At 39.7% G+C, this 24,114-nt stretch overlaps 3 protein-coding genes across 9 annotated transcripts; 2 read left to right on the top strand and 1 right to left on the bottom strand.

Moving 5' to 3' along the window:
• The first annotated feature begins 100 nt into the window (after positions 1–100).
• LOC139110148 (zinc finger protein 271) lies at positions 101–4,993 on the top strand. 4 transcript variants are annotated; one of them, XR_011546952.1, is made up of 10 exons: positions 101–447; positions 667–792; positions 1,043–1,354; positions 1,410–1,958; positions 2,021–2,180; positions 2,276–2,503; positions 2,610–2,752; positions 2,847–3,505; positions 3,578–3,673; positions 4,544–4,993. XR_011546952.1 is itself a non-coding variant. In XM_070669743.1 (9 exons), the coding sequence occupies exons 3-9, from the start codon at positions 1,106–1,108 to the stop codon at positions 3,594–3,596; spliced, it is 2,007 nt and encodes a 668-aa protein (XP_070525844.1). In that variant the 5' UTR covers positions 101–447; positions 667–792; positions 1,043–1,105; the 3' UTR covers positions 3,597–4,168. The 4 variants fall into 4 exon arrangements, 1 of the variants encoding a protein (XP_070525844.1); XR_011546954.1 differs by having other exon boundaries at positions 1,431–1,958; XR_011546953.1 differs by lacking the exon at positions 667–792.
• LOC139110147 (BBSome complex member BBS7) lies at positions 3,997–7,361 on the bottom strand. The gene is made up of 13 exons (XM_070669741.1): positions 7,217–7,361; positions 6,866–7,064; positions 6,615–6,783; positions 6,407–6,483; positions 6,094–6,346; positions 5,769–6,034; positions 5,506–5,695; positions 5,340–5,420; positions 5,132–5,272; positions 4,938–5,059; positions 4,770–4,879; positions 4,422–4,701; positions 3,997–4,331 (listed from the first exon to the last, which is right to left on the bottom strand). Exons 1-13 carry the CDS (start codon positions 7,359–7,361, stop codon positions 4,202–4,204), a joined length of 2,163 nt encoding a protein of 720 aa, XP_070525842.1. The 3' UTR covers positions 3,997–4,201.
• A 1,259-nt stretch (positions 7,362–8,620) lies between these two features.
• LOC139110150 (uncharacterized) lies at positions 8,621–24,061 on the top strand. 4 transcript variants are annotated; one of them, XM_070669748.1, is made up of 10 exons: positions 8,621–8,701; positions 9,548–9,707; positions 9,787–10,046; positions 10,155–10,307; positions 10,508–10,613; positions 11,196–11,421; positions 11,489–11,599; positions 20,616–20,875; positions 20,996–21,115; positions 21,239–24,061. In XM_070669748.1, the coding sequence occupies exons 7-10, from the start codon at positions 11,564–11,566 to the stop codon at positions 21,828–21,830; spliced, it is 1,008 nt and encodes a 335-aa protein (XP_070525849.1). In that variant the 5' UTR covers positions 8,621–8,701; positions 9,548–9,707; positions 9,787–10,046; positions 10,155–10,307; positions 10,508–10,613; positions 11,196–11,421; positions 11,489–11,563; the 3' UTR covers positions 21,831–24,061. The 4 variants fall into 4 exon arrangements, with proteins under 4 accessions (XP_070525849.1, XP_070525850.1, XP_070525848.1 ...); XM_070669749.1 differs by lacking the exon at positions 9,787–10,046; XM_070669747.1 differs by lacking the exons at positions 8,621–8,701; positions 9,548–9,707; positions 9,787–10,046; ... (2 more) ...; positions 11,196–11,421; positions 11,489–11,599 and adding an exon at positions 15,758–16,588.
• The last annotated feature ends 53 nt before the right edge of the window (positions 24,062–24,114 follow it).

Genomic DNA, 24,114 nt, shown 5'->3' on the forward strand with positions numbered 1-24,114 from the left:
CGGAAGGTCGCGGCGCCCCCTCCCCTCGCTTTCCATCTGGCGTGAATCTCGACGGTGCAGAGTCGCCAGGATACGAGCGAGAAATACCGCGCGGTGAAATTTTAAAACGCTTCGGAAACCTTGACCGGCGCCGTCGCCAGCGGATCAAAAGCGACGCGTAAAAAGAAGAGCAAGAAGAAAGAAGAGAAAGAAAATCGTACGTCGAGTGTTTCAGAACGTCTGGCCGGCCTAGGGTTTTTTCGCCGTATTTTAGCGGCGTATGTTGGCCGGCGTTGTGCCGGTGGCGTGGGACGGGTACTTCCGGTCTAATGGCGTCAGGAGCCCAAGCATTGTTGTCACATTTTGCTCTACAGTGTTTCAATACTTCAGTTTTGTTTATGTTGCCTACGGCCTGCGAGACGTGGATCAGGTGCCCAGCCGGGACCCGGCGTATCGCGCCGAACAGAGGTAAGGATGTGTGCCGCGCGTTCTTCCGCGCGACGCTTTACGCGTCTGCGAGGCGCGGCAGCAATTTTCTCGTACGGTCCGGGTGCAGTGACCTTGGTGCCTTGCTGTCAGTCAGCGGAGTTCGTGACCCCCCGCCAAATTTAAATTCTGCACCTGGTGAATTGCATCTATTTTATTTTTTTTTATTTTTCCCATTTATTTTGACGTTGCTTTGAATAGGAACACCTTAAAGCGGTATAACATCTCGTTGAAGCCTGCCGTCCGATAAGAAAAGCAATGTCTCGTTGTTTAACTTGGCGGTGCATTATCTCTCATTAGCTGCGATGATCTTGGTACTAATCGAAGGTATTTGATAGTGAAAGATTAAATATTGTATGTAAAAAGTAGATATTTAACGTCATCGCACATTAATAGGAAAATTAACGAACAATTAAATATTTTAAACACGTCTCTTTTATTGTAAAAAAAAATTATATTGAATGTACATAGAACTGATTATTTTAGCTTTAAATTACTTTTATTATACATACTTAATTGGGGATTAATTTTTTGATTTTTTAATTTTCTGATTTTTTTTTTTATTCGCCACATTTAGTATCAAGCCAGCAAAGACTTACAAAGGACAGTTACTAGTTGTCGTGTCCGAAATACTTTAATTATGGAAGTCACAACGGAAGAGGCACAAGCTGCTGTGCTTTTGGAGGGAATGGAAGGCGCTCAGTACATCACCATTCAGAGAGCTGATGGGGAATCCTTAAGCAAAGGAGTACCGCTGCTGACTCTGAACGGTGAATTAATCTCGGAAGGTATGGTCGTGGACATGATCAACGCCGGCGTCGGTACGGATTATGGCGCGGGTACGCAGTATTACGAGGCGGACGATCTGCTGCAACACGAATTGACAGAGGTTGTAATATGCTACTTAATGCCCGTATGACTGTATATTTATATCTTTCACGTAGAATGTGAATTGTGTGATGCAGGAAGACCGGAGGCTTGCCGCGGCCTTGGTCGCGGTACAATTGCATCAGCAGCAGAAGCAGCAGCAGCAGCTCCACATTCAGCCTCAGCACGAAGACCCGACTCTACCCGACGTGTCGCATCTCGAGACCCTGACGCCGGTAAATTCGTACTCTATTCAAGCGGTGCCGCAGCCGAACGCTGCGCCGTCCGTGTACCCTCCTCTGCAGCCTTTTAAAAGAATTACGCAAAACGTGAAGCAGGAATTTATCAACGTTAAAAGCGAATACGACATTGAAGTTTCCACAGAGAGTAGCGAAGACGCCACATCGGCGTCCGGGCCTAAGAGGACTCTACCACATAAAAAGAGAATACCGCGTAAACTGAAACAGCAGCAGACAAAGAAAAATGCGGCACGGAAAGACAATAGCAAAGCGAATCAAGAAAATGTAACGATTGAATCGACTGGCGAAGCTCAGGCTAACGTCTTCAAGTGCGAATTGTGTAGTTCTAAATTTAGCAGCCAGCTGAAGTTCTTCGAACATTTAAAGGTATGTCTTTTTAACACATCTGCGATCTTACAATGCGACAAATAATTTATTTATTTTAATAGGTGCATTACGAACCTGTGAAACAAGAGGAAACGCGTATAGCGCAAGCAACAAATACTAATATTTCAATATCGGTACCAGAAACAGTGCACAGTCTAGAAAATACCGTGATCGAGGAATTCAGTGAACCAGAAGATCTTATGGAAGGTATTCGAGGTGTAGGTAAGAGAAAACGTTTTTAAAAATAACTACTTTTCTTTTTTATTTAGTTTTACGACAAAAGCAATTAACATGTTAATTATTTTTTTCACTTGCAGTCGAAGAAACTGGTGCGCATATCGACGATGATACAGACTCTCCGCTACCCAATGCAAACAACGAATCGGCTATATGGACTATCACTGGTGTCACAGAAGAAGTACAACAGAGGGACCAACAGTTAGGACCACCGGCTATTAGCGAGAATAAAAGTTCCGACGAGAAGATAAAGACTGACATTCCACAGACAGCTAAAAAAAAGAAATCACCAAAGCCACGAAAGCCCGGTTTGTATAATATCTTTATTAAAAAAAAAATTTTCTGATTAAAATATAAAAATTTAAATAATACAAATAAAAACTTATTATTTAAAAATAATTTTTTTTTTTGCAGGTGATGAGTTAATATGTCCTCAGTGCAATCGTTCATTCCATCATAAGAATAGCTTAGTTTACCATATGCGATCTCACAGCGGAGAACGACCGCATCAATGTGATATCTGTAATAAACGTTTCTTTGCTGCTAGCGCGTTGAAGGTAAGTACCGATGAGCCTTGTCAAAAAATATATACGTATAAATTAATTCTTTTTAATATATAATAATCTAATTATTTTGTATTACGATTGACAGGTACATAAAAGACTTCATAGTGGCGACAAACCATATAAATGTGAAGAATGCGGGCGACATTTTCGACAATGGGGTGACTTAAAGTATCACTCGACGAGTATTCATTCGGAACATAAGCATTACCAGTGCGAGTTTTGCTCTAAACAGTTTGCCCGAAAATATTCATTGATCGTACATAGGCGTATCCACACCGGCGAGAAAAACTATCGCTGTGACTATTGTAATAAAACGTTTCGCGCGAGCAGTTATTTGCAGAATCATCGACGTATACATACCGGCGAAAAGCCGCATCCATGCGCAATATGCGGCAAGCCGTTTAGAGTACGAAGTGATATGAAAAGACACATGCAAACGCACTCCCGAACGAAAACGAATGACAAGCAGCCGATGAATAGGCTAATTCTAACAAGAAAAAACACAGAGGAGATAGAAGGCGATAAAGGAGCGCAGGCAAAAACTATTCAGGATCTTGTGAGAGATCTAAAGCTGGAAGTCGAAGCATCGGGCGTTGTAGAGATTGTTCCGCCAGATGATAATCCGGAGAGCATTTTACCGCATACAGGTGCACAAAACTTAGAATATACTGTGACATCCACAGCAGATACCGTAAATACGGACAGAGATCCTCTAGAAGCGGTTGTGCGAACGACTGATAATATGTGAGTAAAATCAATTATATATTAAGATCGGTAATAAAGTCTTTTAATTAATTTATTACTTTTTTTTTGCAGGCCATATTTTTTTATGTAATCCTGGAAGTTTTAAAAGAAGAACATATTCTACCGCACAACAAGAATGATTATTTAAGGAATGTCTGCACTCAAAACGTAATGTACATACTTTTAATGCAAAAAGTAAAACATTTTATTAAATTGATTTTATAATAATAAAGAGCGAAGCGATTTTTATTGCGAAATAAAAATTGCGTACGTATATAATTTAATAAGAATTGCAAGATCTAGAAGGCATTGTCTTTGAAAGTTAACAATTCAAGGCAAATGCCAATTAAAAACTTGATAAGTAAATTGCATTAACACTGCCTATAGATAATGCGTTATTATAATATACTTTTCAATTTTTAAGAGCGAGCAAATGACTTGTGTGGGATCGAGTAGAGAAATAGGTTATTTTACAACAGTCCCAAAATTAATTAAGCAAAAATAATTATACACACGCGTGCATAATCGTATTATAATTAACACCTAAATGTACATTTTTAAGATTAGACTTGTACAAGTGTGTAATTGTACAATTTAGCGATTTATATATATTGTGAATCGACGTTAAAAAATATATTTTTTACTCGAACGTGTTTATAGAAATACATTGGTCCATTTCATTCGCAATCTCCGAATCTAAATAGCAGCAGGTATTAGCGTTGGTATACTTTCGTCAGCTTTATTGATAAAAATTTGTAAGATTGTTGCCAAGTCCCTAGATTCGAGAGCATCTTTTAACTTCGCCGTAGCCTCTGGGCCACTGATCCTATTATACAAATAGTATTGTTAGAATTAATTCTATTATACAAATAGTATTGTTAGAATTAAACCACGATAAAAAAAATCCTATTTTTACCTTCGAGATCGCTTCGCTCGTTCCCAATCTACATATAAATCGGTAATAATAGCGTGCAATCTGTTTAAAATTTCAGTATCCTTGGCCATAAGCGATCTAATTTCCATTTCCTTTTCCAACAGTTCCTGATACTCAGAGCATAAATTCTCCTTTGGATTGGATTGGAGTTCCCATTCTTCGAGAACATCCAAAATTTTTATCTTCTGGATTAAATCGCAGGCAGCATTTAGCCGCGGAAGAATTAATTCCAAGACTCTAGATATGCTCCCTTCTGCTACCTCTGGAAAGATTTACGTCTGCGATTGTTTTACGATTTCGGAAGGAAACGTAATAATCATTAATAATTACCGCAAAATACGTCTAGTTTCATCTTTCGTTTTGTCGCTTCTTTCGTCAAGATATCTCGGAGAATTATAATGCTGGATATATTCTCTCCGAGAAAAAGCGCGTTTCCTTTTCTACAATTTATTAAAGTATTAATAATGAATGTTAATCTGATTTATATTACAAGCTTACTTGTATTTGCATTTAAAGACTGTTCCGATGAAAGACGAAATATATATTAAAACAGCTTCACCCTCGTTAATGTGCGGCCTTTCAGGCACATCGGGTAAAGCTAAAGAGAGCCACGCGTGCATCTAGAGAGGTAATACCAAAAAATACCAAATTATTATTTATGCGACAAAGAAACATAAGATAAAGAAACGTACCTCGGCAATAGTGAAATTGCCATTTAATTTCAATTCATTGAACGGACCACTGGACGCGATGTCGTCATCTTCGTGCAGCCTGACGTGCAAAGATAAGGCGTAAATAGGAACGGAAATCTTACGGCAACGCTTTGGCTGCACCTGTAAATTATTATAAATATTAACAAAGTGAATATATCTAGGATTTGAATAGCTATGCGTTAAGTACCTGAGATGTTACATAGATCTGCATGGTGCCTGGCTGACCCTCGATGGATCTCAATCGCATTTCCAGACGGTTCGTATTGATCTATTAATAAATTATTTTTTGAAGCTCATATTTTTAGAAGGATTATTTAAATTTAAATTATTATTTCAGAAAATGGTTTACGTACTTGGCATCGGTAAGTGGCAAGAACAAAATTGCCCTCTCTGGGATCGCAAGCGGACAGACTGACCACTGCGCTATTGTTCTCAGTTTCTAACAGATCGATAGGCGTATCGGATTGTATTAAAATATTATCGATGGATGCATCTAACTCTACGGACAGGGAATATGAAGCATCTTCTTTGTGCAGCACCATCCTATCAGGTTTAATTACAATTTTAATTCTGATTAATTAGTTTTATTTGTAGAAATAATTTTTGCAGTAGCTACTTATGGTTTACTGCCAATATCGAAGGTGCCAGTGGATTTGGCAAATAATTTATCATCTCCTTTTCTTCGTTAAGTTTTTCCTGCAGTTGTTGTATCTCCATTTTCAGCCTGGCCATTCCGACATTGTTCTGTCCGGCTTCTAGCAGACCAGGAGGACTGGTGGTCAATCCGAACACTCGGCCTGAGTAAGTTGTAACGAGAACTTCAGGATAATTGGCGACGCCAATTATTCCACCCACAACTGTGCTAATACTTTCTCCGGCGTTCTGCAACGATACATTTTAAAATTAATATAATTTAATTTGTAATTACAGATGCTGCTCACATAGTGATAGCGTAGAATGGACGAGACGTCTTCGTCGGGAAACGTGTACACTTCGATAACTCCATCTTGTCGGCCTATAAGGATATCTATTCCGTCTTGTAACTGGTGAGTATCCAACGAAGTGATTTCCGAGCCCGTTGAAGTCAGCAACCAGGTGATTCGAAGAGTTTTGTTCCCTTGGAGAATTAACAGTCCGACTCTACCATCCGCAGTACCGACCAAAACTCGATCTCTCGAATATATTTCACCCTCTCTGAAACAAGGCAAGTATTCAGCAATAATTTAAAATGCTACGATAATAAATCATTAATACCTGTATATAGAAAGCACCGTAGGGGCGCTTGGCAATCTTAAAACTGTCGGACTTCTCGTGCCATGCAAAACGCGCACCTAGAAAATTAAGTTACATTAATAAATTAATAAATTTTCTGTAGGAGAAATAAAATTTAAATTTACCGGAATTAAAAGTATACTCCAGGAAAATTAAATTCAAAGATATTAATCTTTTCTTGATATCTTACAGCGCAGTCCGCACAGGCTAGAATAGCGTACACTATGTTACCATCTCCGGGCAAAAGTACGACATCATGCAAGGTTTCTCCAGCCAGATATGAATCAGCATCTTTGCAATCACGGTATCGATGATAAAGATCACGCGCGCATGCCGCCAGATCAGGACCCAGGACGTATCTACGTGGAAACTTTGTAAGAATAAATAACAAAATTATGGGACACCGAAAATATCATCGTGATAAAAGTTGAGAATGCTTACAAGGCAGAAATTGGATCTATAAGGCTGGTATCGAATTCTAAAAACATCTTGCCCTTCCTGGTGAATCCTTTTACGGAGCTGTCGTATGCAACGAAGATCTTATCCCTTGACATACCTATCGAGCCACCAAGGACCATTTTCTGAATTTTTGGCCCGGGCAATGACTTAAACGACAATTGCAGCTCTCCTTTTTTCACGCCTGTTTAAGAAAAGAATAATTTTGCGTTCTTATAACATTTATTTTAACATTGAAATATTACTTTCAATAATTATATAGTAATTAAGTTAGTCGCTAAGCAATTTATACCTTAGAATATATTATTGTATTGTAAAAAGATGCAAGATTTATACCGTAAACATGTAGCACGCCGTCGTGATCCGCAACTGCGAACTTTTGTGGTTGATTTGCCACTTCATTAGATGGAAATATGACAGTTGTGCCACGTGAGGTAACTCCCACTGTCGCGTAATCTACCCTTGATAACGCCAACGTCATTGCGGCTTAATTAATTACCTAATTTTGAAATTATTTGACAGAAATCGGATCAGGTTTAGATCGTCTTCGTTTTATGTTTTAATTTTCAACGTTAGAACGTTAGTTTCGCGATTCTCGGTGCAAAGTGACAACGAAGAAAGTTCTGAAGCGGCGGTAAAATAACATTACAATCAATTTTACCATGGCAACACACGTCACAACAAACCTCCACTTCAGCGTTCTTAAAATTCTGGTAAAAATTAAATTGTTCTTTAATACCTTTTATACAACAAGATCTTATTGTCCGTACATGTAAATTAAATTTGAATCAGGATATTTTAATATGTATTTTATATTATGTAACTTATATGTAATTTATATTATGAATAAACTGTCATGTATTATATATGACAGCCCTTGCGGGCTGCACTCTGGCAAAGCGTAAAATTGTAAAATTATAAAATTTTGACGAAAAAAGGCTTCGACCGTGCCACATTTTTGCTCGTTCTATGCTCTTAATACTTCTTTAGCATTTTCGAGGCTGTCGCGGCGCAAAATTTTGGTGGAAAAGGGCTTCGACCGTGCCACATTTTTGCTCGTTCTATGCTCTTAATACTTCTTTAGCATTTTCGAGGCTTTCGAGGCTTTCGCGGCGCAAAATTTTGGTGGAAAAAGGCTGTCTATTGCTGTTTCTTGCAGCTTATATACATTTGTTGCTTTTAAAGTAAGCTTACAATTGCGATCGGCGATACAAATCTGATACTGTCGGTTTTTTTTATTTTAAACGCAACGCTGTGATTAATGTTCGTGGGAGACCATGCATAGGATGATCGTGATTTTATACTTTCTCCTAAAAGAGGTCGGTGACGGGCAGAAACGTCTACCTTCGACGTGCAAGCGTATCGGGCGGAAGAACCGGTAGTGCATACTGTACAACAAATAGTCGCTACTCATTAACATTGACATTCGAGTGTCTCGCAATGATGTAACACACCGATCGTTAAATATCTAATAATATAATACGCGCGTGATGTGATAATATAAATCGCATGTTATTTAAGACGATTCCTCAATTGCTTCTTGAGCGGACATCGGTGAGAAAAGAGCCGTTGCATTGATGATTTCGTTTGATGTCGCTACCAATTCTATCGGCGTTTCCAATTCCTGCAGATAATGCTTGCGGTCTGTCTGGACTTCGTTGCAGAAACTGTCAACATCCAGATCATCGAAGATCTTTCGCTTCGAGGAGCAGCATTGGCTCTCGGCGATCTCGCCCGTTGCTTCTACTGATAATTCAATCATCCTGCCGATCCTCCAACTGTTTAGTATGAGCACAAGTTGTCCTGGGAAAAATTAATAAGGTAAGCGCGAGATAAGCCAAGCGGGAGCAAAATAAAATGAATAAAATTGGCGTTACACGGTGCACAGTTCAAAGAATTTTTTATTTGGCAAATAATTATTCTGCCTTTCGTCCTCAAAGCCAGTTTTGGGCTATAATTAAAGCGTAATTAATGTCTCAAAGCGTTTCGCAAAGACGTGAATCAAAATTAAATCGTATCATCGATACCAAAACGCGTCTCCTACCTTGTCTCTTTTTCGCTTCTTCGATATTCGGATACTTTCCTCGTCCGTTTACCTCAAGCGGATTATGAATCGATGCGAGATCATTGTCGGAAACGAGGAAATGCACGACGGAAAGTTCTCTCGATCAGCTCGTACCTCGGTAAACGCCGTTATCCTGTCTCAGATACGCCCTGTAATACCGCGACTCCGCTCATCGGCCGCGACTCCAGCCGATCCGTCAACACGCGTTGTTGCGCGGACCATCGATTCCGAAATGGGCCGTTGTCCGATTGTCTCTAGAGACCCTCAAGTACTTGAGGGTCTCTAATTGTCTTTGTCTGATAACGCGAGCGCAGTGAATTTTCGGCACTCTGTATAAATACATGGCATAAACTGCACTGCTCTAAGATCCATCGAAAATTTACCGCGCGTGCCCGATCAGACAGAGACAGTCGGATACTTTAAGCTATGCCTCTCTCTCTCTAAGCATGTTACACTTTTTCGAGGTGCTCCCGCACTCTGCGTCTAACTTCTCTCTGATATAAGTATACGCCGCCATATTCATCGATTAAGTCACTTGATTATAATTCCCGTAATTATATAGCGCGTGCTCTGTAATCTCTAATTATTAATAAATTACGTAGGTTACGAGGTTCGTCTCAATGATATGGGCCTAGGTAAACGTGAAAAGCGAGCAAGGCTAAAGTGAAGGCTACAGCAAGACTGACATTGAGATGCTTGGAAGAAGCGAGAATGATGCAATCGCCGACTCCACCGAGGCCCGCCTTCACCCAAGCAAGAGCCGTAAGAGTATTTAAATTTTAATACGTAACTTATGGTGTTTTGCGAATCTATTTAATAAAATTGTCTCTCTCTCTATTAGACGGCATTACCGATGCAAAGTTCTTCGTTCTGAATGGCAGCTTTGTCTGGAAAGAAGCTGAGCCGCATTTGTGTTCAATCGACCGAGAGATCGCCTTTTTGTACAATGTTGTAATGATTGGGTTAGCGAATCAAGATATTTTATACGTATCTTTTTATGCGAGATTGAAACGGCAGTTAACAATCTTTCATACATGCCGTATTCGCATCAGCAGTCTTTTTCAAAGAATTTCTTTTAATTACACGCAGTTATCGAACTTGGTAAGAATTTATTGATAACTTGCATCGCGAATGCCGTTCGAGGAGAGTGAAAAATAAAAAGGATATCTGTTCGAGCTTAGCAATTTCCTAAATCTTCTGTTGTCTCAGGTCAACGATCCCGGGTGAATGTCCGGCAACAAGGATATGCAGGCGTTTTCGAGGCTGATAAAAAAATTGGCTGCGCCCACATCGCTTTAACTGACATAATATTTTGCATGGCAATAGTGCGAAATTTTAAGTCCAGCAATTACGTCATGCGTCGTGAGTATTTATCACGGTAAACGTGTCAGGTCTAATATCAATTGATAGGTAGGCGGTTTACCGTGGAATATTATTCTGGCAATTATCTACAATGGTCCCGTGGCTCTTTTTTTATTTAAATCAATTTTTTTTAAATTAATTTGAATTTTTACAATTACGTCTCACAAATACTTTTAACATAAATGTCTTCTTTATTCCAGATCCAGTTTTTCATTCTTTATTGGTCATCGTGTACTTGGCAATTTAATTGAGTCATGCAGGAAGGAATTTTAGTGACGATATCCTTGATGTTCGAAAATATTCTAGGTATGATCAACGATTGACTTAAAAATTTATATTTAGTAATGCTCGCTTCTTCACGTTCACGTAGAACGATCACGAAGGCAATCGTTACGCTATCTTTTCCCGCTCCGTAATTTCGTTGTCATGCAAGAAATATTTCCGGCGTTTCATAAAATTTCATTCTACCGCTGTCATTCAAATGTTGAGACTGCATTCCTGGATTATTAATCTTTCAACATTGAATGTGATTTCAAGTTTCCGCACCTTAAAGCCGATGACAAATATAAGATGAATAACTGCTGGAAACTTCTTTTAAGAAAATCACGTGCTAATTTACAACTTTCTCAGATGCTCTGCGTGACACTTATCGTCGCGATTACCATCAAAAATACATATTTTAAACGATTATTGTATTATAAAGATGTCTATTCATTTTATGAATCTATTAAATTATTATAGAAAGAAAAATATGTCATTTTACATGCCATATATGAAACAATTTCTATAAGTAGATTCTTTTGAATTGTTAATTATTCGTATTGTCGCCTACATTAGTGTAATAAAAATATATATTTTAAATTAATATTCTTCTTTTTGCTTTTACAGGAGCTGTGAACCGAAATTCGGATTATCGCATACATTCAGAGAGTAATAAAAATACTTACCGCCCAATCAGAATTCGACTGTTTATCTATTGAAATCGTCGATGTCCGATATACGGCTGGACAGCCAGCCGTAAAAGAAAATTGCGTGGGTTTAGTCTGTCCTTCCAACTATGGAGCCTTGGATCGTTTTACGTGTAGGCTGCAAGTACGATCCGGCTTCAGGCGAGGTAAGCTTCATTTCGATCAGTAATCGGACAGGGTTAAGCGTAACAAGATCGATCCCAATCTTTCCAGCGTAAAATTTGGAGTTTGATACATCGGTTAAGTCCCGGTCTTCCTTTCCCAAGGTGTTGAAGTCTCTCGACTAGGATGCAGCGAGGACTCACCTCCATCCTGCTGCTTGTGGTAAGTCCTATTAATAATAATATTTTATTTTATTTCTTTTTTACAGTAAAATCGTGATTTTAACAATGTGATTTTAATGTGTATATCTGTGAAAGTCTGACCAAGTTACTTTTTATTTGAAAACAACATATTATTCTTTTAATTAAAAATTTTACTTGAAAAATTAAAAGAGAACATTAATATCGGCATAACATAAGTAAAATAAAAGATGAAACGGCACGCTTAATGATACAGAAGTATTTATTAGAAAACACGTGCAATGTCAGACGACATCGCAGATACACATCAAGATCACATGGAGTGATTTTATCAATTTCCCGGAACATAAATCCGCTACGTATGCCGTGAGAACTTAATTTCGCAACGTCGCTCTTTTATGTGAATTATTGCATCGCGTGCGAAAGTGTAAAGCTGTTTGTACGCGTTCTGCAGCACGCTTTGCACCCCGTAAATATAGAGTACGCGATACACAATTTTCTTAATTGTTAGACATGCATTTCCTAACCAGTTTCTTATTAATGTAACATTTTGTTGCGCCGATTATAAAAGAGTGAGAAATTAACACAGCTAAGACCCCCCAAAAAAAAAAGAAAAAAAAAAAAAGAATCAGGTTTAATGACATTTTAAATCGAGCATGCACATTAGTCCAGATAGTCTTAACTTTTCATCTCATTAATATTAGATTAAACTTGAGGTCATAGACCAGCTTTCTGTTGGATCTTTATTTTTATATGTACTATTTTATCAGACGACATCCAGTCAATCAGTTTTACGCAGCGCGAAGTAATCTTTCTATTAAAAATATTAATTACGATAAAGAAATTCAGTAGACGAGAGAAACGTGATAGACAATTTTCGCGAGGACCTCCGCGAGGATCTCCTTTCGATCTCCATATACAAATCATAAAGAAACGAATTACTTTCGCAATCCGCGTACGTGTAATATGTTACGACACCCGGCTAGCGGGCCGTCGGAAGCTTTCGAAATTTAGTTATTAAAAAATCGACTGTCGCGTATACGCATACGCAAATGTGCGCGATGGCGCCAATCCACTCCAGCAAGCCGCCTCTGCTCTCTTCTCGTAAAAGTGAAAGCGCGGCAAGCGAAGGAGAAAATACTCGGTAAGATTCGCTCGAGCGTCAGATGGAAGGCAGAATGTGGAGCCAAGTTCGTCCGCCGTATATTCCACGGAGGCTGGCAGATGATCCCGATATCGGGTAACTTCATCTGCCAGCCTTTTTTTTTTCCCCGGCGTTCGAAATCGAGTCACGATCTTTCCTTGCCGTGGAATTTATTCGAAGCCGTTCCGTTCCTAGGACTTCTTGAATATCCTTGCTAATATACTGGTATCTCCTCGCACGTCGCGCCTCCGTTAAGGTATTGAAATTAGGAAGAAGAAGCGGGATTCCTCTTAATATTACCGTGTGTGTGTTACGAACGATCACGTGGGCTTCTCTATTTAATTTCAAAATTTCTGTGTGATAGATTAGATAGTGATATGTTACATGGGTTTGAAACCCGCGCTCGATCATGTCTTCTTCATCGCCGGCTCTGTTTAGAATTGGTGTAAAGTAATTTACTTCTGACGTAAGAAAGGGTTCTGGTCATAAGACCCACAGTCGCTTTCTTCAAGCCTTTGTTCCGAAGGGACGCGAATGAGCCACACTCCCACGCGCTTGGACAATCGCGAGAGTGATCTTGCTGTCGCTCTCTTAATCAGCGGACTCTGTCCTGCTAGCGCGATACTTTTAAAAGTAGGAAGTGGAAGTGGTAGAAAGAGAAGTCCAGAAGCATTTTTGATCCGCCGATGACGAAAGAGAAAAGAAAAAAAAAAAAAAGAAAAAACATGCTTTATCACGTCTCTCGCTTTGTTCCATCCGTTGTAAATTAAAAGGATTGTAATTATTTTAAATATCCTTATTACGGTCTTCTTTCGCGTTGCGAGTGGTTTCGTTCGTCGTTACGCAATATTATATGCGTAAAGCGCTAATGTTGTTGCATGACTTACGATAAAACAATGTGCTTTATGACATAATCGTTATTTCTCTTGTGTATTACTTCCCCCTCCGCGCATTCCACGCACTACCCGATACTCTGAAAATTTCCCGCGCGCGCGAGATATCTCTGCTATCGCCCGTACTTTCGATTTCGCGCGACATTCGTGAAATACGATATTTATAAATGCATCGGGCATCGAGTGCCGTAAAGCGTAAAGCGTCGGGATAGCGATCATTTTTTTCCGTTATCCGCGTCTTTACGCGACGTCGTTTACTGTAACGCGAGGAAACGAACTCTTCCCGGCAGAAAACCGGATTTCACGCTGCGCTGGAAATTACTCCGGATCGCAGCAATACTCGAGGAGACGATAACTTCGTAGACAGAATTTCATTTACTTTATTTACCTCTCTATCGCCGCCGACTCCCTCGCCGCGGCCCGCGATAACGTCTGCTTTTACATATCGCCGGTAAAAGAAAAAAGAAAAAAAAAATAAACGTATCGCCGCTGCTTTTTGCGAAACTATATACTTTCTCGGCCGAGCGATCGGTTCGCTATTCATTATCTGAAAAAAGCACGTCATTAAAGCGAAGCTGAGTTTACGGATACACGCCGGTATTTATGCAGAGGCGAAATCTATCTTCGAGGAAATTTAAAATTTCGTTCGGCTACGAACGTCGTTATTTTTGTTCACGTGTGCCGGAGCTGGTAACAAAGAAACTATTTTTTTCTTTCCTTTTCCTTTCTTTTTACGTAAATGACAAATTTTTTCCCGCGACCGAAAGGAAATGTCAGGTTGGCGTTTCGTCAGATGATTGCGGATAATGCGAACGATGATTACGGCGATTGCCTGACCTGAAGATGACGCAAATGTGCGAGATAAAAATTGCAACGTTCCTTCCGGCTACTGTCGCCGAGGTCCTGGGAACGTTGAATACGCGAGGATACACAATGTAGAGATCTAACGTAACGTTGATAAAAGCGGCGCGTGTCGAAATTTCGTCTGGCTTTCTAAATAAAAAAAAAAAAGAAAAAAAAAAGGAATATGCAAATCGATTTTAAAGGTTTCGCGTGGAACAGATAATTTAATCGATAATGCGTGTAAAATAATCCTACGTTGATTGACGTATCCTAGACGCATCCTTGAGCTTAATTGATATAAGTAGGATTTTATTTTATATTCATGAAATAAATATGACCACTTGGATGATTTATGGGAATAAATTTTAAAATGCATTGTTTGACGGTCATTAGAAAAATTACAGCTTATTAACTTATCTTTATTAAATATCTTTTTGTATAATTTTTGCTTGCCGCACGCACATATGTATTTTTAATATTATGGAATTAAAAATATATTTGTGCCTTGTGTTAATCGGGATAAAATTTGATCGAATCGGATTTAAAATAACGTTCCGAGACACATTCATCTTAATAAAATAATAAAAATTTACAGCTTATTAACTTATCTTTGTTAAATATCTTTTTGTATAATCTTTGCTTGCCGCACGCACATATGTATTTTTAATATTATGGAATTAAAAATATATTTGTGCCTTGTGTTAATCGGGATAAAATTTGATCGAATCGGATTTAAAATAACGTTCCGAGACACATTCATCTTAATAAAATAATAAAAATTTACAGCTTATTAACTTATCTTTGTTAAATATCTTTTTGTATAATCTTTGCTTGCCGCACGCACATATGTATTTTTAATATTATGGAATTAAAAATATATTTGTGCCTTGTGTTAATCGGGATAAAATTTGATCGAATCGGATTTCAAATAACGTTCCGAGACACATTCATCTTAATAGCGTGTCGATCGTATCACACATATCAATTATGCGTCGCGGTATGTCGTTTTTTTTTTCTTTTGCAACATATATCCTGAATTACGAGACCTCGATCTTTTTGCATCGCTCGAAGACAATTATAACTCTCACAATGCAATTTTCTACCGTTTATAGCTTCCTTAATGTTACTCTTGAAGATCGCGTATTATTTATGACTGGCGATTACACGTAGATGAAAACAATTATCGATCATGCGAGACGAGTTGAAAGTGCAAGACTCGCGATTGAAAGTCCAACGTGCGTCTCTTAAAATAATATATACTTAAGAGATAAAAAAAAAAATAAAAAGAAAAAGGAAACATGTATCCTCGCCGTATTTTTCTACCGTCGCGAATTATCAATTTCAAGAATCATTTACGGCGAGGACGCTTCTTGCGACATCGTCGCGATATCTCGTGGAAGATGTTCCTAGGCTTATATGGATTGAATCGCCTGTCCTTTTTTTTTTCTTTTTTACGTCATACGCGAGAACGTCGCAGAATCACGTGTGGCACGTGCAACGATTACGCGTGCGACGGGCTAATAATTCCAAGCCCATTCGAGAACACGCGTCGCGCGAATGTGGAGTAGGTACTTACCAAGCGCAAGATCTCGGTCGTCGTGGAAAAACCGTCCCGCGGCTTCTTACGGAGGGGGATGGTTGCGAGGGAAGGAGCGTAGATCCGTCGTGCACGGCGGATCTGGAAATGCAGGGACACCGTCGGGTTCTCAGTCACAATATCGCGTCCTTTCAGTCCGCCTCGACTAACCGATGAAGTCGACGATACCTTCTTCCGTTTTTCTTCTTCCGCATCTGGTCCGTAAAAGTGGGTGATTTTTTTTTTCTCTCCCCATTTTCGTCCTCCCGACGTTACGCGCGAATTAGAAAAAAAATGCCGTTTGCGCGCACGCTTCTTTTTCTCCACGAAGATTAAATCCGATTCGTTTTCCTTTTTATTCACCTGGCTACGATGTATAGAAGTAACTATTGTTTGATAAATAAGTAAACGTCTCGGCTCGGCGATCAAGAAAATCAGCAAAAACGACGAAGAAGAAACTCAACGCGTATGCAACATCACGACGCATCAGTGACTATGATTTTGCGAATGTGTCTTTGCCTCAATCTTTTGACGGTAGGATTTATGAGTATGCAAGTACGATTTATGATTAATTTAAAGTTATACTAGCCCTTTCGTACTTAATAGAATGTTCTAATAGAATTATTTTACACATAAACTGTAACGCGAATTCTTTCTGAATTAATTTTAATAATTAATAATTTTTTTTCTTTTTTTTTTCTAACTAGTTGACATTGATATTGAAATTCAACATCATTTTAAGATTCTCGAACGGATAAAACGCTAATCGCAAACCGGTGACTAATGATTACAGTTTCTCAAGTCTTTCAGCAGTAACTGACAAATGAATCGGCGAAGCTACGTTATGCAAATCTAGATAAATTCACGATTGAAGTAATGAACTTTGTAAAAAGCATTGGCATTGATAATGAAACTATAAAGCCGCAAAGAAAATAATATCTAATTATTATACAAATAAAAAATTAATTTAATGAATATATTTAAGAAGATTAAAATAGAAAACAATAAAATTGAAGCCGATTGTTTCGCAGATATTTTAAAGAAATTAAAAAAAAACCGGCGGCGAAGATCCGGTAGAATCTTATAATGATCTAAGAAGCCCATATTTTTTATATATTACGTACCAGGATTCAAATAACAATTAAGTCCGGCTTTAGAATAGAGAGTTAAAATTGTTGTTTATGCCTGTCAAAGGAGTGTACGATATTTTGCATACGCTTAACTGTAATGGCTCGAGACAAAATTTGCATAACTGCATTTGCGTGCCGATGAAGCTGCCGATTGTTCCATACATTTGTCGAATACAATCTGTCACGCATATATTCACGTCATCGCTCGATCGAAACCGACACCGGCGTGATTTGTGGAAGGCGTTCATGAAAGTCCGAGGATGCTATTCGCGAAAGAGTCGCGGTCTCCTATTTCTACTCCCGGGAGAGTTCGATGCACTAACGCGCGGGTACCGTGAAGCACGCTTGGATAAGAAGTGTAACAGAAAAAAAAAAAAAAAAAACGTAAAGGCGACGTTCCCTCTCACCCGGCCGTGCCATTGACTGATAAACGCATGCGTGACTATCGACGGCAACCCGAATTTACGTCGGCCACGAGAGCCAATTACTTTCACGGCAATTTGACAATTACTCTAACTGCGGCTGAATTCAATACCGAATCATTATCACACACTGGGCGCTAAAGTTGACCACCAGATCTGAATAACGAGACCTCTTTTTTTTTTTTTTTTTCTTAACAATCGACGTTATCTTTAAATATACAAAGCACGAAGCATGGATTATTAATAATTAATTTTGAAGAGTCGCTAAAATTTTCCAAGACCGATCTTCGAGCATCGAATGTAAAATACTAACGAGAAGTAATGTGAAAGTAAAAATAGTAATGTAAAACAACGGTCGGGTACCAAAGTCACGCCTTAGAACGTGCGGTACATTGCTAGCTTCGAATGCGGGATGAGTTACCGAATTGTAAAGTTGTACTGGTGTACGAGATTTTCATTTTATTTGATTTGAAAAAGAGGAGTGGAGAACCGAGAACCGCGTGTACGTCGGTTAGATAAACATTGATATAATGTTGCGCGACGATAATTAATATCGCGCGCACTGAATATCAATTAGTGCGCGTTCGTGCGAAGGCCACGTGGACCGTGTGCTCATGAAACGCCGACGCTCCGCGAATACCAAGTGAGATCGCAAACGAGATCGCGCATTTGTCACGTACCCCTCTTGTACGACACTATCTGCAATTATGATCCGTAATGCCGCGATTATATACAATGCGGTTGGATCACCGCAAGATGCTACCAACGATGATGCCAGTCGCCTCGCATGAAACGCTCTACAACCCGAGGCATGATTTAAGGACTTGAAGAAGTCCCGCGGACATCGCGATACGATCCCGAGGGACAAAGGACAGTTTTAAATATTATTAAACGGACGAATAATTAATAATTATAAAGATTTTTATAATTATTAATATTCGTCCGTTTAATAATATTTAAAACTAATTCTATCTGCGGCGTAAAAGAAATAGATTTTATTTTTTGTAAATTGTACCACTGCGACGGATAGAGAAATACTATATTAATTAATTATTTATAATTATTTCTATTACGATTCCGACGTTGAATATCACGTCGTATGTTTTACCGCATACTTACGTGCCGTGCCGTGGCTGCGAATTAAAATCGGATGGTACCGGGCATTGAAAATAGCGTGATTAATTAAGCGAAAGAAATGTGTCAGTGCCACTGAATTGTCTGCGATAAAACTCCGTGAGCGATCGACCGAGAATCTCGTTAGCTTTTTTTTCTCCTTTCTAGCTTAATTACCTCCGCAATTAGCGCCGGCAATCCTTATCCTTTTCCTGTAAGCATCGAAATTCATTGTCGGCTGCCAATGTCGCCAATTTTCCCGGGCGTGTAATTCCATTATAATCGCAAGATTATATCACGTGATCAAGCACGTGAGAATCGCGCGAAGAGGTGGGTGCTTTTAATGAGGGAAGAGATCGCGCGAGAGGATGGAGGAGCGACGGAAGCGAGCGAAAGGAGACGGCGGCGGCTCCTGTACAAAGATGAAAATCACCGTGACCGACGCCAGTCGGCGGACGGACAATGGAACGGTGCAATGATAATTTAGCAAGTTAATCGCGCGGCTTGAACGACCTCGCGCAAAACCGCCAGCCGAAACGGCGGCTTTCCTCCGAGAGGATGGAAAATTGATGCGCGGTTATAGACACGTCGGGACTTAGCCTGAGCACTTGAAAATTGCGGTCCATTATGCGACGTTGAATGAAATCCCGCGCTGGGTCCTTTGATACGTAACGCAATTTACTCTCCGTCCCAGCTGTTTACGGCCCCGGCTTAAGCTCGCAATTATTCGCAATTAGGTATGACTCTTATCGCCGCGGTGAGATCCAATTAACTTGAAGAAGAAAATTTCCATCTATTCATAGATCTAACGGAGACACTTTGCCTTTTTTTCTTTTTTAATCTATACCCCCTTTTTTTATTTTTTCTATACAAACGTCTTCTCCATTTCTGTAAGTAAGAGAGATCATTACTTCGCGAAATATTTGTGCTACGTAATACCGATACATTGGCCCTACACTCGGGTCCAGCATCTCTTAATATGGACTGACGAGAGGCGGACCTTGTGGTCTTGGTCAAACCCACGCATAATCCGCAATAGAAGGGATAAGTATCTCTTACGTGACCGTCATGTTTGTGCGCAATGGTACCCTGTGGCTATGAAGAATGCCACAATAGAAAACATCGTTCCTCCGAGAGGTCGGCGTATTATAATATATTCTAAGCGAGTAAAAATTTAAATCGGGGCGTCGTTTCGTAAAAAGAAGATTCGTGCGTCGGCACTTCGACTTTTTGAAATTGACTTTCTAAATGAAAAAAATACAGTTTCTTAAGCGGCGTACCTGTGCAATCCGCGGGCAACGTCTTCCCGCAAAAGCCACAGACCTGAAATTCGTGCAACAAAATTCAGACATTGCAATATTGGCTTTGCTAATGGTTGCAGAATCGTATCGTAAACGAGCTAGAGTGGATCAAGGGTTTGAAATATGATCGGGCGGTGAGAAAAAAAAAATCACGGCGAAATACAGAGACGGCCGGAGTTCTCGGGCTTGGCTTCGAAGTCATGCTCGAAGCGGAACGTTCATCGTCTTCGGGTCGTAACGCCGTAAATGGAGTGATTACGATTGACCGGCGAAGCGGAGTATGCGTCGCCGCGCCTACGAGCAACCATATAAATTGCAAAGAAGAAAAGAGACAGGCCTCGTAGTCCGAGAAACGATGCTGACTAATCGTTTGCTAAGGAACACCCCACGTAGCCGGTCACATTCCTCGCGAATGTGTGTTCTTGTTGTCGATCGGCAGCTTCGAATTTGCGTATTACGTCAACTGTGTGGACACTACGATTTCTAGATCATAATTAATTATTTGGAATAATAAATGACACGCTATACTTTCGTGGCTCGCGATCGAGATGAATATTACCGTATTAAATTAATAATCATATTTTGCAACAGCGATTTAAATAAGTTTGCATTACAGGTTTCGACACTGTCTTTGACAGCGGATGAAATCGAAGCTCAGAAAAGCGGATGGAACCTGAATCCTAATACTCAGTATCACATCCAGACCGATGAGGGCCCGGAAAGATTTTTTCGCTTTCAAACATCGAACGGGCAGTACAGGAAGGAAAAGAGATTAGCTGACGGCACGGTGATCGGCACCGAAGGTTGGCTGGATCCTCTTGGGTATCTACGATTAAAGGATTACATCGCCGACCACGAAGGATTCCGAATACTTAAGTAACCGAATTATAAAATTAGAAATAAAATCAATATTAATGAATTTGACGAAAATTAAAAGCAAATAACAAGTGTATTATTAATTACCGAGTAATAAGTTTAATGCTGAAATCTTTTCAGATCGAAAATGGTTTACGTGGGTAAAGATCGGCCTATTCAAGACGCGATAGCGGAAACAAAGAAAGTGCCAGCGCAAACTGGAATTTTAGCCAGACCTAGAAGGCCACCTAATCCCTTTAGGTAAAGATTAATATATATATAAAAAATTAGTACTGAAATATGTCTCATTAATGAATTAAAATTACTTTATCGAAATGCATTCATAAGAAAATTTATAATAATTTTTAACCGTTTGTTACACAGGCGACCGGATTCTAATGCCATTGTGCCGCTGTCCAGCAACGATATCACTTCCGGTTACTACACTCCGACGACAATTAGACCCCGACCGATTTCGAGAAACAATTATTATTCGAGCCGAGCAGGCTATTCTTCACCTGGACTTCAAAGTCTGGAAGCCTATCCACGACCGCAAGCTGCGTACTACCGCGGATCTCCAGCTCGGCCACTGACTCAGATACTCGAGGCTCCTTACGATCCTGCTCTCAAAAGTTCTTCCGTCAGGCCGAGCTATCAATCCATCTCTCGAAGCGATCCGAACAGTTTCCCGCCTTATGACGGCACCCACACCACGGCGAACGGTTTCCAATATTATTTAAGAAGACAATATCACGAGGAGGAACGAGAACCCGATGGTAACGTCGGCTCGTTCGGCTACATCGACCCGTTCGGCATCAGGCGGGTGATTTACTACAAAACAGATCCGTTCACGGGCGGATTTCTTCACAAGAAGAACAACCGATACGTCGGTTTCAACGCGACGCCGTACGATCCGCTTCCGCCCGATTTATCCAGAGCGCGGCTCTCGAGAGCCCCTTCGACGAATACCTCGTAACAGTTTCATCATTGTTCGTCGCTTCACTACGTTGTGAAGTCACATTTTATCGCGAACTCATCATCCGATACCGCGTCGATGCTGAATTTTGCTATGTTAAAACGGCCTCGGTTCGTCTCGATGATCTTGATAAGGAGATCGCTCGTCGAATCGAACTGCCGCCCGTTATCGATATTCTCTCGAGCAATCACTGTTGATCATGAATTTTCTAACGTACGGTGAATAGAGGAAGAACAATAACGAATGGAAACGGTCTCGCGAACACCGAGATCGCGACTCTATATTTCATGGGAAACGAATACGAATATTTCAGTGAGATTCTCGATCACCAGTGTTGTTTATATAATATATAGATGTAACGTTTCTCGAAGTGCCACGACTGATATTTTTCTGACGTATGACTCCGTTGCGTCTGCATTTTCTAATGTCTCCCAGTATTATACGAAATGATGTAACGTTACGAGGAACGGGAGGGGCCATTGAATCAGGAAACGATCGGAATAAGAATGCCCCAGCGGAGAAAAGATACGGAGATCATACGAGATTAATACAATGACTTTTCGTCATCGAGAACCAAGGCGGCGGCTTCCTGATTAGTCGTCCTGCCTTTGTTCTATTATCGCGAGTAGATGATCATATAAGAGACAACGTTAGATGCCATGCTATAACTCAGTTTTCAGGGAAGTGCGGTGGGACTTCCTTGAAAGAGGGAAAATCGTAGAACGCATTGGACAATGTTCGCCAATCTTTCCAAGTTGCGTCACTGAATCGTGCTAAGACTCGCAGACGCCATTATATTTGGCCACTCAATAATCTATTTTTGCAGAAATAATTTTTAAAAGTATTATTGTTTAATTATTTAAATTTCTTATTTCGTCTTTGGCGAATATTAATTTACAACTTCCACCTATCGAATCAAAATAAGACGGTCGACACTGGTCGACATTTGGTCGAGCGGATTAGATATTAACCCTGCAATGTACTTTTTTTTTTCCTTTTTATATGCACAAGTATTACTGTAGCAACAAAGTCACACAAATTGACTTCAAAAAATTAGACCGTGAGGTGCATTGGCGATTTATACTGTCACCGAAACCACGTTTTAAAAATCTGCAACGCAAGAAGCAGCGATTATGAAAGCATGCATTGTTGTACGTTGCAGGGTTAATTTAGCGTGAGCTGTAGATCCGGAAATCTTAATAGCTTTTTATCGCCGATTCTGCCGATGCTAATAGTAGTAGTTTCCTTCCTAGTTTATAATGCGCGTCCGTGGATACTTTTCACGTACTAATTTCTTGCGGCATACCGGAAGGCTATCCGCTCGTGCCAAATAACGAAGGAGGCCACGTAGCATTAGTTAATTGTTAAGTTAAAATCTCGTTACGTCGCGAGAATGGTGCTGATTGTTAAGTAAAAGTGGATATACCGCGCACTTTCCGTTCTTTTATGACGATGAGAACCATGCCGTTACGCATTGTGCGCCTAAGTCAATTGCGATTTTCGGATTAAAGTTCCCTCGTAAATGACATTACGACTTTCTGCATAGAAGACAAGATCTGTACGTGTAAGCAATATCGTTTTCTCTTTAACTTATTTTACAAATAGATACCAACGCAAACAATCGCTTGAGCGTAAAACATGTGATACCAGATAACACGAAAGCAGCAAATAAAAATCTGTCTAACTGAGGTGCTCGTTTCACTAGAAATGTCATGGTGAATATGAAAATTAAATTATCTAACGTTAAAATTACGAATGCAATATTTAAATTATTTATTAATATCGTTAATGGAGTTTTACGAAATTATTTGCTAAAAGAGAATTAAAAGATTGTAAAATTTCTGATTTAATCTAGGTATCAGATTTTTTTTTTTTTTTAATTATTTTCAAACAACCATTGACGACTTTAATTAATTCTAATTTATTATTTGTAGCATTGCTCGAGTCGCAAAGGGCATTATGCGATTCCCTGGCGATCCCATGGCATAATCATCGCGTAATAGTATCAATGCGACATACCTCTGGAGTATCGGCGTCTTCATTTATCCAATTTATATCATATCTCACTCGAAGTTTCACCGGCCTTGACGCGCTACCTCGTGAAAAGTTTCACCGGCCTCGGAGAATGCGCTCTCTTTCTTTCCTCTCCGAGAACGAAGACTGATGCCCTTAGATAGATTCGTATATGTATATGAGACTAACAATAAAAATGCTTCGCTCCATTAAACGTATTTATCCTGTAACATAGTTTCTTTCTACAGCCAAGCCAGAACGTAAACGTCTC

This window comes from Cardiocondyla obscurior, linkage group LG19, assembly GCF_019399895.1.
Source record: "Cardiocondyla obscurior isolate alpha-2009 linkage group LG19, Cobs3.1, whole genome shotgun sequence".
Taxonomy (NCBI): Eukaryota; Metazoa; Arthropoda; class Insecta; order Hymenoptera; family Formicidae; genus Cardiocondyla; species Cardiocondyla obscurior.

Bases quoted from the DNA above. Each gene is read 5' to 3' on its own strand.
- LOC139110150 (XM_070669747.1), top strand. From the start codon at position 16,502: ATGCAACATCACGACGCATCAGTGACTATGATTTTGCGAATGTGTCTT. The intron at 16,589-20,615 runs GTACGATTTATG...TTTGCATTACAG, and splicing joins TAGGATTTATGAGTATGCAA to GTTTCGACACTGTCTTTGAC. The intron at 20,876-20,995 runs GTAACCGAATTA...AAATCTTTTCAG, and splicing joins GAAGGATTCCGAATACTTAA to ATCGAAAATGGTTTACGTGG.
- LOC139110147 (XM_070669741.1), bottom strand. From the start codon at position 7,361: ATGACGTTGGCGTTATCAAGGGTAGATTACGCGACAGTGGGAGTTACC. The intron at 7,065-7,216 runs GTATAAATCTTG...TTTCTTAAACAG, and splicing joins CGGCGTGCTACATGTTTACG to GCGTGAAAAAAGGAGAGCTG. The intron at 4,332-4,421 runs GTAAAAATAGGA...TTTGTATAATAG, and splicing joins CGAGCGAAGCGATCTCGAAG to GATCAGTGGCCCAGAGGCTA.
- LOC139110148 (XM_070669743.1), top strand. From the start codon at position 1,106: ATGGAAGTCACAACGGAAGAGGCACAAGCTGCTGTGCTTTTGGAGGGA. The intron at 1,355-1,409 runs GTTGTAATATGC...TCTTTCACGTAG, and splicing joins TGCAACACGAATTGACAGAG to AATGTGAATTGTGTGATGCA. The intron at 2,504-2,609 runs GTTTGTATAATA...TTTTTTTTGCAG, and splicing joins ACCAAAGCCACGAAAGCCCG to GTGATGAGTTAATATGTCCT.